The following is an 18,843-nucleotide window of genomic DNA, read 5'->3' on the forward strand; positions in this document are numbered from 1 at the left end:
GACTCTACTGACTTTGGCCAATGAGGTGCCCCTTCAATATAATTTTAAATAGCATATTTTCATTCCCTGATTTATCCATTTTTGACATAATTATGGGCTTCCCACCCATGAAAGATGAGGAATATAACTCATACTATTTCCCTCCTCTTCATTTTTGGTAATTATGTTATTTTTAATTTTTCTAGCCTTTAGGACTTTAAGGTATTTAAGCCTCTACTATCAAATTTATCAACTTTAGTGACTACCTATTAACTCTTATTATGAAAGTTAACACACTATCCTTTCACCCCTTCCTCCTCTAATTAACAACAAATTATAGACATTTTATAACAAACTATATTAATGTGTAATATATATTCATATAAAGTCATTTTACTCTGCCAAGGTTTGTTATGTTCATATTATGTTTTATAATCATAATTAACTCAGTACAGGTTAAGTCTAAAAATTGAAAACCAATCAACAATATAATTTCATGCTAAGAACCCAATAATGTGATTGGATTCGTGCACACACACAAAAAAACAAAACCAAACCCAAATCCTTTGTCAGTAAAACTTGGCTCCTAAAAGGAGAACTTTTCAACTCTCAGTTGTTTTTAATTGTCTTCAGTTTTCCTGAGTTGGGTGCAGTGGTCACACTTTCTTGATTCCTATATTACTTGCTTTCTTCTATTCCTTTTCTCTTGGCTGGAGAAACTCCTCAGGTAATTCTCTCATGCAGATCTCATGAGTAGTCAGACTTCTGAATTTTTGCCTGTCTGAAGATTTCTTCATTTTACCCTCATACTTAATTAATAATATAACCTGGCATAGAAGAATACATTTAAAACCCTTTTCCTCAGAGCTCTGAAGACATTGCTTCTTTGCCTTCTAGTACCCAGTATTGCTAATCGTTCTGATTCTCAGACACTAGTGATGATACGTGAGTACTTCCTTCATTTGTCTCTGTCCTTTCCTTTAGGACTCCTACTAGATAGCTGTTGGGCCTCTTGGATATCTTCAAGATTTGGGGTGTTTATATAATATGCAGCCCTTGAGCAAAAATTTTATTTTGGTATTCATTTTTGTCATTTCGAGGAGCCAGATCTTATTCTCTTTTGCTTTTCAAATAGTGGTTGCTTTTAACTCTCTTTTGAGAGTACTCTTATACCAAGGTTCTTTTTTTTCAGGGTTAGTTCTCTTTATCTTGGTGCTTCTCTTCCGTACTATTGATTGCCCTTAGGTGACTGGTAATCCTTGGTTATCAATTTGTATTTATAAATGAATGGCCAGTAGGTGGCCAAAATGGCGTCGTTCTGCAGCTGAGTAGTTCCTCACAGGGCTTGCCTGGAAGGTTGGCTGCGAGTTCTATGTGGGTGGATGGGGAGATATCAGAGCCAGCCTCTTGTGGAGTGTCTGCAGGAAGCAGGCAAGCTGGATGCTCCACTATTACTAGATAAGGACACGTCACTCTGTGGTTGGAGTTCTTCATGCATTTCATTTCTGGATGGAATGTCCCTTCCTCCTTTCTCATCCAGGTCTATTGGGCAGGTCCTCTGGAACCTCATACTGTGCTCTGCTTCTCTTTCAGACCTAAAGCCTCCTCAGAGAGGCTGCCCACTCTTTGTAGGAAGCAGTTCTGTGGGCTTCATCTGGAAATAAAAACAACTGCCCTGTGTCAGGGGAGAAGAAGGGGGCCTGCCTGCCTGCCCAGTTGCTTTGAGTTGACTTCTTTAACTCCGCCGATGGTAGTCCCCAGCTCCCTCCTCGCTGCACTTGGTTGAGTCTGAGCTAGGAACTTCCCAGAAGAATTTGACTTACCTCTTTTGTCTGGAGCTGTGGTGTTCTCCACTCTGGTTTTCCATCAAATGAAAGCCATTTATTTTCATTCTTTAAGGACTTCAATATTACTTGTCTACTGATGACACCTTTCTTATTTTAAAGGGCTATTTTTGTATTTGTTTGTTTGTATTTGTTACTGCAGTAAGATCTTGGAAAGGAAGGGAATTGGGTGCTCAACTGCCATCTTGACCTGAACTTCCTAATATATGGGAACATCTCTTTACTTGATCAAACTCTTAATTTCTCCTCATAAATCTCCCTAAGAAGATGCTTCCTTTATATTTCTAAGCATTCTCTGGTGAATTTGGTGAGACTGTGTTTTTAAGGAAATCTGTTCTTAAAAAGTCATAAAAATGCAACCAATCCTGGCTCACCTTCTATTTTGAATTGCCCCATTACTATTCTGGTTGAAAATGGGGCCAGCTGTAGATGGCAGATGAATGTGGAGAAACACAGGTTTTGAAGCCAAACAGATCCGGACCCCATCTCCATCTGCCCCATGCAATGTTTCAGAAGTTCCCTAGAGCCTCAGTTTCCTTGCCTAGAGAAAGGGACTATTAATACAAGCCTTAATTAGTTTTTGTTAATATGAATGAAATAATGTGAGTAAGGCAACTACTGTGAAGGTACTACTACATAGTAAGTTCTCAGTAAATGTTAATTTTGTTATCCTCAGTCACCTGCCATCTTTACACAGAATTTCAGAAACAATCTTTGGGGTTGGTTTAAGAAAGGCAAAGAGACCTTGATGAATAATGTATTGATTTTGCTAACCATTGAACTGGGGGAAAAAATCCAAACATTAAATGTTGTGTAGGGATTGCTCTTTAATAGACCCTTGGTCCCTATAACTTGTTTCTCTGGGAGGTGACATAAACAGGACTCCCCCAGAGACTTGCACAGGTGGCTTTGGCAGAGTTATTCATCACTTATTACAAGACACAGTCATTTCAGAATTATAACACCCCACTGATGCAACATGCCAAGGAACCAAGCATCCAAAAAGGAAGGTAGAGACATAAGAGAACTAAGAATGATGGGGGGGAAAAAAAGTGACAACCTAAAATTGACTCAATTATTTGAAAAGATTTGATAATTTTAGAAGATCCAGCAAATTATTACAAAAAACTGAAATTCAAAGAGGCAAAGGAACTTGAAGCAATAGATATTATTTACTTGTTACTGGTAACAGTCATTTTAACTAGTAAAAATCAATAAATTTCTGCCTTCCTATCATGTCAGTGATAACTCAAGTAACTGAACTACTTGTAGAAAGAATACAAATTGTTTGATTACAATGCATTTAACTTCAAACCTCTTAAAAAATTTTTTGGATTATTTTTAAGCTATTTAATTGGGGCACCTGGCTGGCTCAGTTGGAGGAGCATAGAACTCTTGATCTCAGAGTCGTGAGTTCGAGCCCCATGTTGGATGTAGAAATTACTTAAATAAATAAAATGAACAAAATGTCTCATTTAAATTCAAGTAAATGCTTAAACACACACACCATCACCACCGCCGCCAACACACATGCCCAGATATAGTGGTAGTGCTTTATTCCCTGGGGCGGGGGAATGCGATATTGGGAGCCTCGGGGACTTAGGAGTACTTTCCCTACGATGAAAACACGCTGCCTGACTTTACTGAGACATAAGAATGGAAGAAAATATTTCAAAGAAAATAGAAACCAGAATCTTCTATGTACGTGCATTATTTGACTGTTAAAATGTGCTATATTTGGAAGAACTGCTAACAACTCTATAGGTATACTCAAAACTAACTCTTTGTCTAAACTTCAGGACTATGTATCACACTCTGTATCCAGGAATCCCAACATCAGTACAAACAGAAGAAAGCTGGCTTCAAGAATTTTCTGGCAAAAGGCATAGGAGTGAGTAGTTTGATTTCTTAGCTTTTGCTGGGCGATAGGCTTGCACACTGGAAAGAGCGTGGCTGGAGGTGGCGGGAGAGCCAGGTTTGAATCCCAGCCCAACACAAACTGACCTTTGCCCCACAGAGTCTCAGGCTCTTCATGTGCTGGTAATAAGAATAATACTTCCATCACAGAATTGTTAGGAAGATCAAAATGAGATGAAATCTTTAAACTCTTTGGCACCTAACCTGTGATAAATGCCAACGTTTATGTTCACATCAAGAAATAATCTGCCTTTACGTTTTGATACAAAGCTTCATTTTTTTATTAAGCAACATGCATGCTGTTTCTAAATGTCAACCATTAAGAAATATGTAATATAAAAGTAAAAATTTTAATTTATCTCAGTATAAGGAATTATGAATAGCCCTTCCTTTGAACTTTTCTATTTTATATTATGTCACTTATTCATCAGATGCTTATTGAGCACCTACCACATGCCAAGCACCCATCATAGTCCAAGCCCTGTTTTAGGGAAATGGCAATGAAAAAAAACAAAACAAAACAAAACCCCTGTCTCAGTGATCTGGTATTAAAGTGTGGAAGGTGTGGGGAGTGGTGAGATAGATAATACACAAAATAAGCAAATATGTAGTACATTAGGCTATAGACGTGCTAAGGAGAAAAAGCAGAGGAAAGGACAGGAGATGTTGGGTGGGAAGGGTGCAAGGTTACATGGGGTGCTGAGGGAAATCTTCACTGAGAAGCTAAAATTCTTGAGCAAAGACCTCAAGGATGCGAGAGACTGAGCCAGGATGATCCCTGGGGAAAGATGATTCCAGGCACTCGGACTAGCGCGTGCCTCCTCCCAAAACATGTGGCTGCAGCGAAGTAAGTGGGAGGAGAATCTGAGGGGAGAGGGTCAAAGGCACAATTGAGGACCAGATCTTTTTCAGTGGGAATGAAGTGGAAAGACGCTAGAGAGTTTGCACAGAAGAGTGACACAATCTAAACATAAAAATGGACCAAATACTAAAAAGATGTTAATAATTCCCAAATTAATCTGCACAATGTAACTCTGATGGGATTTTTCAATGGAATGTGACAAGTTGATTTGTTGCCCTGGCTTAGCAGTGTTAAAAAACAAACTGAGGCATTTTCAGATTTCTGAGTTTGAGCAAACATGGATTGAAACAGAGCAGTGCCCAACAGGAGATAGTTAGGAGCGCTCCCCAGACAAGAGAGAGGGGAGAGGTTCTTTTTTTGTTTTTTTTTTCTTAAGATTTTATTTATTTGCGAGAGAGACAATGAGAGACAGAGAGCATGAGAGGGAGGAGGGTCAGAGGGAGAAGCAGACTCCCTGCCAAGCAGGGAGCCTGATGTGGGACTCGATCCCGGGACTCCAGGATCATGACCTGAGCCAAAGGCAGTTGCTTAACCAACTGAGCTACCCAGGCACCCACGAGGGGAGAGGTTCTTACAGAGAAGACACCGGAGCAGAACAAGGAAATTTTTTGATTGGCTAGCTTATGGGCTTGAGTTATTTGGGAAGCCTAGTTGGCTGTTCCCGGTTGGCTGTTCTTAACCTTGAGGCATTTACAGGAATTGACTGGAACAGATCTTGGTTTGCTTACCTAGGCTACCAAGGAAGGTGTTAGGGCCACCTCATCTGATGGCCTCTCAGTCTGAACCAAGCAGGAACCTAGTGAGCCTACGTGTGCCTCTCCATTTCTTTCAGATCTTCTTCCATAGTTTTGTGGGGGTTTTTTTCCCCATAAAGGATTCATGCAGCTCTTCCTAGTTTATTCCTAGGTATTTTATAGTCTTGTACTGATGTAACAATTGGACACCTTTTTCCTGTTATGTTTTCTTTCTTTTTTTTTTTTTTTAAGATTTTATTTATTTATCTGACAGAGAGACAGCGAGAGAGGGAACACAAGCAGGGGGAGTGGGAGAGGGAGAAGCAGGCTTCCCGCGGAGCAGGGAGCCCGATGCGGGGCTCGATCCCAGGACTCTGGGATCATGACCTGAGCCAAAGGCAGACGCTTAATGACTGAGCCACCCAGGCACCCCTCCTGTTATGTTTTCTAATTTTTGTCAATGCATAGGAAAATTACTGATTTCTATATATTAATCTTGTATCTGACCTGCCCCTTGGTGAAATTCCTTATTAATTCTAATAGTTTGTACATTGAAAGTCTACAAAACAATTAACATTTCCTCTGAGTAATGGCAACTTTCTCTCTTCTTGAGCTTTTTTACTTAGCAGTGCATCATGGACATCTTTCTATGTCATGAAAGATTGATCTAATTCATTGAAACAACAGCATAGTATTCCCTTTTATACAGTTATTGTGGGTTATGTAATAAAACTGATTGCTAGATATTTCAGAGTTGGGTTGGATGTTTTGAGCTCTTCCCCTTAACAACTAAATGCCTTAATAAAAACCTTGGTGCATTCATTTTTTTATACCTGTGCTGGTATTTCTGTTGGACAAAATGCCTAAAACATATTTAAAATTTTTTTCAGATACTTCACATAGGAAGTGCATCATTTTCTGAAGCCCACTTCTTTCTCCAACAGCAGTCCTTGCTGGCCCCGGCTCTGTGAGCAAATGGGCCAGCTCCCTCCCCTTACCTCTGTCCCATTGTAGGTTGATCTGGTTGGTTTTCATCGTTCCAGTTCTATCCGTTTAAATCTTCTAGACATTTATTCGAAGTTGCTGATGGTCACCTTCCCCATTTCCAGTACTGCCGTGGAATCTGGGCAGGGAATAATCCTCATCGTTGAGTTCAGTGTCTTAAAGGAGAACCCCCAGCACCCTTTGACCTGAAAAGTCTTTTACAGAATAACAGACATAAGATAGACAAAGTAGTACTTTAAAAAAGCAGAAAACAAAAGAGTCCGCAAACCATGTTTATAATCAAGTACAGTGTGTGTCTCTGTAGTAGTCTAGGACCAGAAAGGAACAGGGAAACATTTTTAAATGTGATCCATCAGTGGTGGCTTTCCTCTGTTCCCCACTGTCGATAAAAAGTTATTTGGAAAAGGCAAAAAAAAGTAAGAGGTAAAACAAACACAAATAAGCATATTTGTTTTTCCAAAGGGCATATTTTCTTTTACATTAAACTTCCTTCCTACTTTGTCAGGATTGATGACGAATGTACACTCATTTTACAGGGAAGAAAGCATCCTCTGTAATTAAAGAACCTGACCATGAAAATCTGGCTTCTAAGTTAAGAGGTAAATGGATGTTTGGAGACCTTCCCTTTGCCCACGAAGGCAAACTGCCATTGGGAAACCAGCTTTAACGGGGACAGTGCCCGCCCCCTCTCAAAAAGCCCTCCCCTAAGAATCTATGTGAGGAGGTGGTGAAAAGGTTTCAGGGCATTGTAACTGTGTGTGTGTGTGTGTGTGTGTGTGTGTTTGAGATGGGTGGTAGGTGGCGAGAAAGTAGAAGACCCTGTTAAGAAGGTTTTAAACTTTATTGATGCTTTTCTCTTCAGAAAAATGGGTAATTAATCCAAAAGAGCAAAGACTGAGTATTTTATGTGAGCTGGAGGTAAGAAATGTTTATCAGTCCAATAGTACACAGTGTTCATGGTAAATATCATTTATTCAAACTTCAATTCTCTCTCTTTCTAAAAACGTAGTTTAAAGAAGACTTCATAACCCTGTTTGAGCCATCTCTGAGAACATTGCCTAGCATCGGGCCACCGTCCATTCTGACATTCAAACAAGAGAGTTCCAATTTAGGCATTAACTTCAAGGTGATTTTAATTCATATTATTTTAAAATTTTGAAATTTTGTTTATTAATGAATGATGTAATAAGCCACACGATGATTTGCACAGAAGACATGAACATACTTTAAAAAACAAAAACAGGCGAAGAGCTCTTTTCCCTGGAACAGAGCTTAGGGTGGCTCTGTCCCTCTGCTGGGGCTGCTAGAACAAAGTACCGCCCAGCGGGCGGCCTAAAACCACAGCAACTTGTTGTCTCACGGTTCCGAAGGCTGGAAGTTCAAAGTCAATGTGTCAGCCAGTCCAGCCTCTAGGGGAGCATCTTTCCTTGCCTCTTCCTCCCTTCTGGCGGGGCCATCGAACCCTGGCCTTCCTTGGCTTGTGCCTGCTCCACTCCTATGTCCGCCTCAGCTGTCCCGGCATTCTCTGTGGGTCTGTATCCCAGTGTCCCTCTTCTCCAAGGACACCAGTCATGTTGGATTATGATCTGATCACCTCATCCTCACTTGATGACATCTGCAAAGACCCCACTTCTACATAAGGCCCCATTCCCAGGTACCAGGGGTTGGGACTTCAATATATCTTTTCAGGGGACATGATTCATCCCATGACAGTGGCCACAAGGGCTGGAAACAAAGGTGAATGTTTGCCATACTTGATCATCTTAAGTGACCGATTAATGCCTCTGCCTGATGGGCAAGGGAAGAGCCGCCCTCCTAATTCCAACAGGACCGCACACCGTCCCGCTGTACCAGAGCTGTGAGGGACTGATTGGTGGTAGGATTATTTCCAAACTCAGATGGCCTGGCCATGTCGAGAGAGCTGCACACTCCCCAGATCAGAACCCCCTTCATTATTTCCTTCGGGGTACGCTAAAGGTACAGGCTTACTCCCTGGAAATAAGAGCCAGCAATCGTGGGAGGCGGCCTGTGGCAGGTGTGTGTGCGGGGTTGCTGGGGATGTTGGGTGGGCGCACCCCCGTGCTGCTCAGGGCCGCCTCGGGCAGTGCATTAAACTATACAAGTCTAAATATGCCACGTAATGTAACATCAGTCAGTATTTGCTGCTTGTATTTGTCCTGGTTTTTCTAAACTTTAGGGTCACCCTTTAGACTCTTCAGGCTGAAATTCTTTATTCAAACATAGCTCCTTCCTCTTTCTGAACCACAAAAGCTTGTACCCAAGGAAGTGTCTGGAGTTTTCTTCTGCTGACACCCAGAGATGGTCCTGAACATGAGGAAAGCCTGGTGGCCTTTCTTTCACGGGAGTTGTCCCTGCGCTGGCCCCCAGATCTTGGGCAGCTCTTTCAGGCCCGCTTACACGGGGCTTTGACAAGGGCAGCTGTAGCTGGCCTGCCCGCTCTCCTCTCCAGCTGCGCCCTCTTTGGGTGCAGATTCCGGCCCCACTCATGGTCTTCGAAAGCATCCCCGCCTTGCTTCCCCTGCAGGTGAAGGGGTGAAGGGACTGTGGGCTGAGGAGCTAATTACCAAGACCCTGGTAGGGAAATGGCCTGGCCTCACCACACTCTCTTTTTGTCCTGTCACCTGGGAGGCAAACTAGATGTTTCACCACCATCTCTCCAGGGCAGGTCTTTACCCGCCCCCCTCGACCCATGGTTCCGCTTTCAGCCATGTGCAGTACTGATTATCAGGTAGTTTGTTTGTTTCTTTTTTTTTAAAGATTTTATTTATTTGACAGAGAGAGACACAGCGAGAGAGGGAACACAAGCAGGGGGAGTGGGAGAGGGAGAAGCAGGCTTCCTGCGGAGCAGGGACCCCAATGTGGGGCTCAATCCCAGGACCCTGGGATCATGACCTGAGCCGAAGGCAGATGCTTAACAACTGAGCCACCCAGGCGCCCCTATCAGGTAGTTTCAGTAGCCTCAAGATAGTGGCCATCACTCCAGAGTGGTGAAGGCCTGGCTGCACTGGCCACTTCAGCCACCCTTTGGCCCCACGGTGGCCATTTTGCCAGTCCCAGAGAATGGCAGATACAGCTGGCCTGGTAGTGTTCATGACCTGCGAGTCACACACGAGTTACGCATGAGGTGGGTTTCTCCTGGAGGCCTATGCTGAGACTTGGCTGCTTGCCTGCCCAGGAGCCCCTGCAGTCACAGTGGTGACCTCAGGCCACTCACATGGCCATAGTGTCTCAACCCTTGAGCCCCTAACTCCAAGTCTCCTGTTGCTTCCCCTGGCCTCCCACACCCCTTCTGAATTACCGTCACCGCACAGACAGGAGAATTCAGAGCCCCAACCTGGGGCTCATGTGTGTTATCCTTTGTCTCCTGCATCTAGTCACACACTGTAATCCCCCTCCCCCACAAGGGACTCTGATGTCAACAGTAAAGTCATTTGTGCAACTTTCTTTCTTCACTGAGGAAGCATCCTAAGGACCCACAAGCTCCTGATGGGCTCAGCTGCGCTCTGGTGAACCAGACAGAGGCCCTGAAAACACCACCCCTGCCTCTTCAGGCCTCCCCAGCCCTTGAATAGAAATAATGTCTCATTACTGGAATATACAGATCTTGCTGGCTTGGTGCCTTCTGGTATAGGATCTCAGCTCCCTGCAAGTTCCCCACCAACTATTTCAGCCCCCAGGGATTCTGACAGGTTGGCACATCCCCCACCACCCCTTACTCCCCTACTGGACGTTTGCTGGCCCTGTCCAGAGCCCTGGATCCTACTGCTCCCAGAGGCTCTGGGCCTCCTTGTGGGTACCGATTCATTTCTGTTTTCCCTTCTCTGAAGGAAGAAGAGGAGGAAATATCACCCCAGTGTGAATTTTGTGGGTGCGATCTAAGAACATTTCTTTCCAATATGGATATTTTCTCTGATGATGATAACTCGGAATCAATAGAAGAAGTAAGTTCTAAAGCAGGTTTATGGAGGAAATCATGTTATTTTTCAATGTATGAAGTATTTCTGCATCTTCCCCTGCACTGCAATGCTTAAAAGAGTTACATGTTAGCTGGTGGGGAAATATAAATCATAGTCACGATGAGATACCGTTTCATACCCACTCTGATAGCTATAATCAAAAGGATGGATAATACTAAAAAATGTTGGCAAGGATGTAGAGAAACTGGAAGATAATATGGTGTAGCCACTTCGAGAAGCAGTCTGGCAATTCCTTGAAAAGTTAAATACATGGTTACCTATAGCCCAGCAATTACACTTTTCTAGGTTTATGCCCAAGAGAATTGACAACCTCTGTCGACACAAAAACTTGTACACAAATGTTCATAATAACATGGTTCATAACAGCTGAAAAGTGAAAACAACCCAAATATCCATCAGCTGATAAACAGGTAAATAAATGTGGTGTATCCATACAATGGAATTTTACTCAACCATAAAAAGAACTGAAGTACTGATACATGCTTACATGCTACAACATAGATGAACCTAGAAAACGTTATGCTAAGCAAAAGCCAATCACAAAGTACCACAAGTGTATGATTCCACTTATATGAACTGTACAGAACAGGAAATCTATGCAGACAGAACACAGGTCGGTTGCTTCCAGGGGCTGAGAGGAGAAGAGGATGGGGGGTGGGGGGATGTGTTAAGGGATAAGGGTTCACATTCTAAAAGTTGGCTGAGGTGATGGTTTTGCACAACTCTGTGAGTTCACTAAAAACCATTGACTTGTACACTTGAAATGGATGCAAATTACGGAATGTGAATTCTATCTCAAGAAAGCTGTTACCAAAAAAAGTTACCATAGATCATTATCCAAAGTTCATTAGCCATTTTGGGTTTTTTCCCCCCTAAGTATCTTCATCGAAGACTGGTGAGATGAAAAATGACCTCTTTGTTTTTCAGGCCTCCTGTTGCAGGTATTTTCAAAATCTGATTGACTACATCTATGAGGAAAAAAAAAAAACCCAGGGCCCCAAAGCTGAATTAATCTGTATTAACCCTCACGCAGCCCACGGCAGTGAAGTTGATAGACTCAAAGCAAAGGAAAAAGCCCTGCAGAGGTAACACTGAGCCTTTGATATTGAAACTCAGGCCCACTGAAGTAGAGAGTTTTTGGTCGATGAACCTTGTTTTTTTCAAAATTTATAATTTTGAAGAGGTGTTCCCAGAAAAGAAATAAAAATTGGGGGCCCCTGGGTGGCTCAGTCGGTTAAGCGTCTGCCTTCGGCTCAAGTCATGATCCCAGGGTCCTGGGATCTAGTCCCACGTTGGGCTCCCTGCTCAGTGGGGGGTCTGCTTCTCCCTCTGCCCTTCACCCCACCTGTGTGCCCTCTCTCTATCTCAAATAAATAAATAAAATCTTTAAAAATAAATAAATAAATAATTGGCCAAAGCAAACCCATTAAAATTCCTGGTAGATGTTATTGAGATTCAGAAGCTCCTAGAAACTCTGTGAATTTTTTAACAATTTAAAGTAGAAATCTACCAACTGCAAATTCTCAGCTCAATTTAGAATTCCCATGTTGGAGAAATTTGTCGACGAAAGAGAGTAGAGACCCATATGTACTGATTAAATGCCTGGATTCACAAGTAATGATAGGTAAAAATAATAAGGGACAGCATTTAAACAGTTAAAATTTGTACTAAAATTCTGTTTTAAGCTTCAAAACACATTTCAGACTTTTGCATCATATTTTTCAATTTTGTAGAAAACAGGAGCGACAAATGGCCAGACAATTTACAATAATGACAAATGGACAGCCTAATTTTTCTGAAGAAGGTGAGTTCCTCAACACTGATGATATCGATCAGTTCTACATCAGAAAGCTCAGATGTTTGACCAAGAGCTGAAATTGGTATATTTAAAAAATAATATTAAAATGTTCATTCCAAGGGTGCCTGGTTGGCTCAGTCATTAAGAGTCTGCCTTTGGCTCAGATCATGATCCAGGAGTTCTGGGATTGAGCCCCCCATCAGGCTCCCTGCTCTTCAGGGTGTCTGCTTCTCTCTCTCTGCCCCTCCCCCTGCTCCTTCTCTCTCTCTCTCTCTCTCTCTCTCTCTCTCATGCGCGCACGCGCGCGCACGCGCACATGCACATTTGCTCTCTCTCAAGTAAATAAATAAAATCTTAAAAAATGGTAATAATTAAAAATAAAATGTTCATTCCAGTCAATGCATCAGTTAAGATGGTTCAGAAAATCTGGTATTTCATTTAAGTGGCTTCCGCTTACAGTTGTTATTGATCGAAATAAATTAGCAACATCTATAGAGCACTTTACAGGTAGCTGCAAAGAGCTTATGAGTTGCTATAGTATGGATAAAATTGAAGGAGCACTGATTTTTAGAATCAGAAGTTCTTGATTTATCTCCTTGCTTTTCTCCCTATAGGCTGGCTGATTTGGGGTAATTACTTAATCTTTCTGAGCATCAGGCAGCAACTCTACCACTCAGGAGCTATTGAAAAGATACTTAGAAAAGATAAATGTTTGTTGTGGTTTAAACTAAATCCCTAGTATAAAGTTCCTTGATATTCAACTATTTCCTACTAAACATAAGGTCAGAAAATTCCACTTAATGAAAATCATCTTTCTTCTTGTAACAAAGGAATGTTTTCATTTTTTAACAAAAGAAGGCGCTCACTTTAATTTAATGAAGAACCTCATTTTTCTTCCATTAAAAAAAAGTCTGATGAATCAATGCATTTGTAATAGGGTTTGAAATTTCATTTTAGAAGAGAGGTTTTGGAACATTTTAAACAAATATCTACTTTCATGTGTTTTTTTTCCTTAGATTCAAAGCACTTAAAAACAATTTCTTATCAACTTTCCATGGATATTCCAGAAAAAGAGCTAATTGCTGACAGACTACTTGATTTCCAACTAGAAAATAGAAACATTTCCATTGTTTGCTGTGATGCTAGAATAGCATGTGGAAAGGTGACTCTCTTGTAATTTTTTTACCCGTGACTCTTTAAAATCAGTTCTTCCTAAAATTGTAAAAGCTGTCATAATGAATATAACAGGTTGGCTACATAACACATGTAACTCTTTGTCAGGAAGAAATGGTTCACACTTGGCTCTTTAACTTCTACTAGACTTTATGTTTTTTTAGTCTCCATTGGATAAATTCTAGTTCACAACTCTCTAAACCACGTCTGTCAGAATTAAAAAGTCATTTTTGAGGGTCATAACCAGTAGAAATCAGACCAGGACTGCGTACTGCCCTTATTTTGGAGGCCGTGGCCCTTGGGATGTAGCTGGAGACTGTGTCATCTTCCTTGGAGGCCTCCTGCACTGCTGAGTTGTCAGCATGAGCCAGCAGAGCATTTTGGACTCTCTGACCCTTTCAGCTGTTAGCCCTGTCACCACCGCTCATCATGCTTACATTGTTGCTGTTCTTAATAGAGCTTGTCAAAACTTGAAAAAAAATGCTTTTACATACATTTTATGGTGAGCTATTTTGGTTAAAGCCTTTTTATTTTAAAATGTGATCATTGGAACATTTGGAAGCCTTAAAAAACTAGGAAGAAGGGGGAGAAAATCACCAAAAGCCTCAAGCACTTCCCCAAAATCATTACTAATATTTCAATAATCTCTAGATCCACACTGCCCAATAGGGTAGCAACAACTACATATGGTTATCTAAATTTAAAATAACTAAAATAAAATTTAAAATGGAATTCTTCAGTCACACTAGTCTCATTTCTAGTGCTGAACAGCTGTGTGTGACTAAGGGCTACCATATTGCAGTGCTGATACAGAACATTCTTATGGTCACCAAAATTTCTGTTAGACGGCACTGTTCTAGACTTTTTACCCTTTGGCTTTGGTTGACATTCTTGTAATTATATGACATGTGTAATTTTTATCTCTTTTTAAAATTTATTATAAAAAATATTTCCATGATATTATATACCTTACATTAACAGCATTTTAATATCTATGTGCTCCTTTATGTAGTTTATCTCACCATTCCCCTATTATTGGACAATACAGGTTAACAGTTTTTTGCTATACTAAATAACATTGCTTTGAATATCTTTGTGTATAAATGTATGTTTATATAAGTATATTTTTTCAGAATAGATTTCTAGAAATTAAATTATGGAAACCAGATTTCTTTCTTTTGGGTGATATAGAATTTAAGGTGTGGCAGTGAACTGAGGTAACTGACAGAATCAAATCCAAATCCTGTCTGGGGGAAAGTCACCTGTCCGGCCCTCAGATTTCTCCTGCAAATTATACTTCAGATTCCAGTTACTAGCACATAGTGAAAAAGAATCAAGAATGCAAGGAAATTCAACACCACAATTGAAAACCCAGAGGAATAATATCTAATTAAAAAAAGACCTGCAAAGACTCTGGAAATTAAACTATGCTTATAAAAATAAAATATCAGCTTGAAGATATATGGAGGGAACAGAAATCTATTGTGACATAATCAGTTTGTAAAGAAAAAAATGGAACTTACAGAAATGAAAAATATAACAACTGAGGTTAAAAACTTAAAAGATGACAGTAACACGGGTTAGACCCAACTAAAGAGAGAACCAATGACCTGGAAAAAAGGTAAATAAATAAATAAATAAATAAATAAATAAATAATGAAATTCTCCATGGGAACAAAAATAAGAATACAGAATATAAAGTATATGATATGATATGAAAATGAGGTGTCTAAAACACATTTATTCAAAATCCCAAAAGGAGAAGAAAAAGATAATCAGACAGAGGCAGTATCTGAATTTTCTAGAACTGATAAATGAGAAGAGCCCACAGATTTTGCCCAGTGAATCCCAATCAAGATGAAATAAAGAAAAAAAAATCCTAGACATGTCAGAGCAAAACCAAGGAACACAGAGGGAAAAAAAATCTTAAAAGCCCAGAGAACAAAAAATTCTGTTTATATTTAAAGAGACTTATACCATCAGATAACCTCCCAACAGCAACAATGGAAGCCAGAAGGCAATGGGAATTATCTTTAGGGTGCTTAAAGAAAATAGTGGTCAATCTAGAAGTCTATAACCAGTTAAAATATTTTTCAAGAAAATGTGTCCAAAAAGACATTGTCTAGTAAAGTCAAAGATAATTTGTCACTAGTAGCCCCTCATTAAAGGAAATTCTAAAGAATGTGCTTTGTGTAATTGGATGGTCTGAGATTCAAGAAATATGGAGAAAAAGTGGTACATTAGACCTTTTTTCATGTTGATTTATAAAAATTCTTATACATTTAGGATACGAGCCCTTTGTATGTCATATTGCTGCAACCACTTTTCACTTCTTGGTTTGTCCTTCACCATTTTAATTGTAATTTATCAAATCCTTCATGGATACTGCTTTTTTTCATTGGCTGGTAAATCTTTCCCAGACCTGAGATAATACAGCTATTCTCCTATGTTAAAGAAATCTCTGTAGTTCTGCATTTCACATTTAGATCTTTAATCTACTTGGAATTGATTTTTACATATAATGTGAGGTAGTGGCCCTAATTTCATTTAAAAAATATAGAGGGGCGCCTGGGTAGCTCAGTTGGTTAAGCATCTGCCTTCGGCTCAGGTCATGATCTCAGGGTCCTGGGATCCAACCCCACATTGGGCTCCCTGCTCAGCGAGGGGTCTGCTTCTCCCTCTCCCTGTGCCCCTCCCCCTCTTTGTGCTGGCACTCTCTCTCTCTCTCTCTCAAATAAATAAATAAAATCTTAAAATATACATATATGGATACCAGATTGTATCCAGCACTATGTATTGAAAAAGATCTCCTTTTTTCCATTACCATGCACTGGCGCTGCTGTCCCACATCAGATGTTTATGGCTGCAGGAGTCTGATTCTGGACTCCTTACTCTGTATCATGGATTTCTTTATCCTGCCCCAACACTACACAGTCTTAATTACTATATTTTGTGATAGATCTTAATATCTGGTAGAGCATATTCCTCTCTCTCAACCACCTTCTTTAAGAATGTCGGCTCAGGGCACCTGGGTGGCTCAGTCGGTTAACTGTCTGCCTTTGGCGCAGGTCATGATCCCAGGGTCCTGGGATCAAGCCCCGCATCGGGCTCCCTGCTCTGCGGGAAGCCTGCTTCTCCCTCTGCCACTCCCCCTGCTTGTGTTCCCTCTCTCGCTGTGTCTCTCTCTGTCAAATAAATAAATATTAAAGAAAAAAAAAAAAGAATGTCTTGGCTCTTCTAAGTTCTTGACATTTCCTGTAAATTTTAGAATTGACTTGTGAAGACCTCCATTACCCCAACAACACACAAATAATACAGTCTTGTTAAAATGTGAATTGCCGTTGCAGTGGATCTAAAATCAATTTGGGAAGAATGTCATCTTTAAAATACTTAATCTTCCAATCCATGAACATTGGGTCAAATTTATTAAAGGGGTTGTTCAAATATTCTATTGTTTTATTACTTTTTTGGTCTAAACAATCCTTGCAATTTTTGAGAGAGGTAGGCTAAAATATCCCATTATGATCACGGAATTTTTAATTTTTCCTTTTCCTTTTGTGAAATTTTGCTTTATATATATTGAAACTATCTTAATATGGGAAAAATATTTTGTAAGGTTATATCCTCCTAGTGGATTTAAACTTTTATCATTATGAAGTAATCTTCTTTATCTCTGGTAATATTCCTTAGTATTTTCATGTATCATTTTTATTTATAATCTTTTTGTATCCTTATATTTTAGATTTGTCTCTTGTAAACAATATATGGTTGGAATTTTTCCTTAAAAAAAGAACTAATCTGACATTCTTTGTCTATTAACTGGAGTATTTAGTCTATTTACATATAATAACTGACATTCGTTGATATTTTCTATTTGTTCCCTGTTATATGTTTTTCTTTTCCTTTATCCTTTCTTGTCTTTTGGGGGAATATTTAAAATATGTCGTTCTATTTCTTCTTCTACCTCTACAAGCTTGGAAGTTACACTCTCTGCTTCTATCATTTTTCTGGCTACCCTAGAAATTTCAGCAAGTAAACTTAATTTATCCAAGTCTGAAGTTAAGCTTTATTATTTGCCCTTCTCTCATATATTATACCCAGAGATAGAATGGCTGAATCCCAAGATATGCTTGTCTTTCACTTTACTAGATGAAGCCAAAATGATTTCCAAGTTTTTGGACCAAATTACATTGACCCACTAGACAATGGTGACTGTTGTTCTGCATCCTTTCCAATAGTTAGTACTATCAGACGTCCCATTTTCTTTGCCAGTATGATAGGTATGTACTGATCTCTAATTGCGGTTTTCATTTTCCTTTCCCAGGTTACTAATGATGTTGAGCACCTTTTCGTTTATTGACTGAGATTTCTCCTTTGAGAAGTGCTCAAGGGTATTTTGAACCCCCTTTTTTTTTTTAAAGATTTTATTTATTTATTTGAGACAGAGAGAATGAGAGAGAGCACATGAAAGGGGGGAGGGTCAGAGGGAGAAGCAGACTCCCCGCTGAGCAGGGAGCCCGATGCGGGACTCGATCCAGGGACTCCAGGATCATGACCTGAGCCGAAGGCAGTCGCTTAACCAACTGAGCCACCCAGGCGCCCTGAACCCATTTTTTTTCAAATGGTCATAATATCCAAGAGGAACTGGGTACCAGCATACATGCATAAGGATGTTTGTGGTATCATTGTTTACAATAGTCAAAAACTGGGAATGACCCAAATATCTATTAAATAAATAGTGATAAATTTATACCATGAAATACTATACACAAATGGAAGTTAGTGGACCACAGCCACAAACTGGAACATGCATGAAACTCACATACATAATATTAACAGAAAGAAACAAAATATTAAAGATATTTTATTTATGTTTCTACTTATGTAAAATTCAAAATGAGAAAAAATTGAAGCTATATTGTTTAGAAACTATAAAAGTGCAAAGAAATGACTATGAAATCAGAATAGTGGTTATGTCTAGGAAAGAAAGGTATTGACTTTGAGATAGACACACAGAGGGGCTCCTCGAGTATTGGCATTGTTCTATTTCTTGACCCGGATGGGATAATAATGGGTGTTCACTTTATAATTACTCATTACAAAACAGCATGTTTTAGCACTTTTCTGAATGTATTTCATATTTCAAAATTTTTAAAATGAAAAAAAATGTGTTATCTTCCAAAATAAATGGCAACATTTATGTGAGTATTTCAGTAGTTTCATTGTTTAGCCCTAGAAATTCTTAAATCTATTTTACTACAATACAGGATTAGGAATAAAAAGAATATTTAACTAGAAATGTTACTGGGGGTGCCTGGGTGGCTCAGTCAGTTAAGCGGCTGCCTTTGGCTCAGGTCATGATCCCAGGGTCCTGGGATCGAGCCCCGCATCGGGCACCCTGCTCGGCGGGAAGTCTGCTTCTCCCTCTCCCTGTGCCCTTCCCCCTGCCTGTGCTCTCTCTCTCTCTTTGTCAAATAAATAAATAGAATCTTAAAAAAAAGAAGAAGAAAATGTTACTGGGCACAAATTCATT

General features: G+C 40.0%; 1 protein-coding gene across 1 annotated transcript in view; it reads left to right on the forward strand.

Annotated features, from left to right (window-relative positions):
* The window catches only part of ERICH6 (glutamate rich 6), a 31,727-nt gene that overhangs the window by 2,261 nt on the left and 10,623 nt on the right, over nt 1-18,843 (forward strand). The window contains exons 3-10 of the mRNA XM_045902135.3: nt 3,623-3,714; nt 6,878-6,940; nt 7,204-7,259; nt 7,351-7,467; nt 10,190-10,303; nt 11,267-11,424; nt 12,073-12,143; nt 13,154-13,299. Of these exons, the coding sequence (XP_045758091.1) occupies nt 3,623-3,714; nt 6,878-6,940; nt 7,204-7,259; nt 7,351-7,467; nt 10,190-10,303; nt 11,267-11,424; nt 12,073-12,143; nt 13,154-13,299 (817 nt within the window). The remainder of the gene's footprint in view (nt 1-3,622; nt 3,715-6,877; nt 6,941-7,203; nt 7,260-7,350; nt 7,468-10,189; nt 10,304-11,266; nt 11,425-12,072; nt 12,144-13,153; nt 13,300-18,843) is intronic.

The sequence above is a fragment of the Mirounga angustirostris genome, unplaced genomic scaffold (assembly GCF_029215605.1).
Source record: "Mirounga angustirostris isolate CCGP_5_RB_7025 unplaced genomic scaffold, mMirAng1.0.hap1 SCAF_1, whole genome shotgun sequence".
Lineage (NCBI taxonomy): Eukaryota > Metazoa > Chordata > Mammalia > Carnivora > Phocidae > Mirounga > Mirounga angustirostris.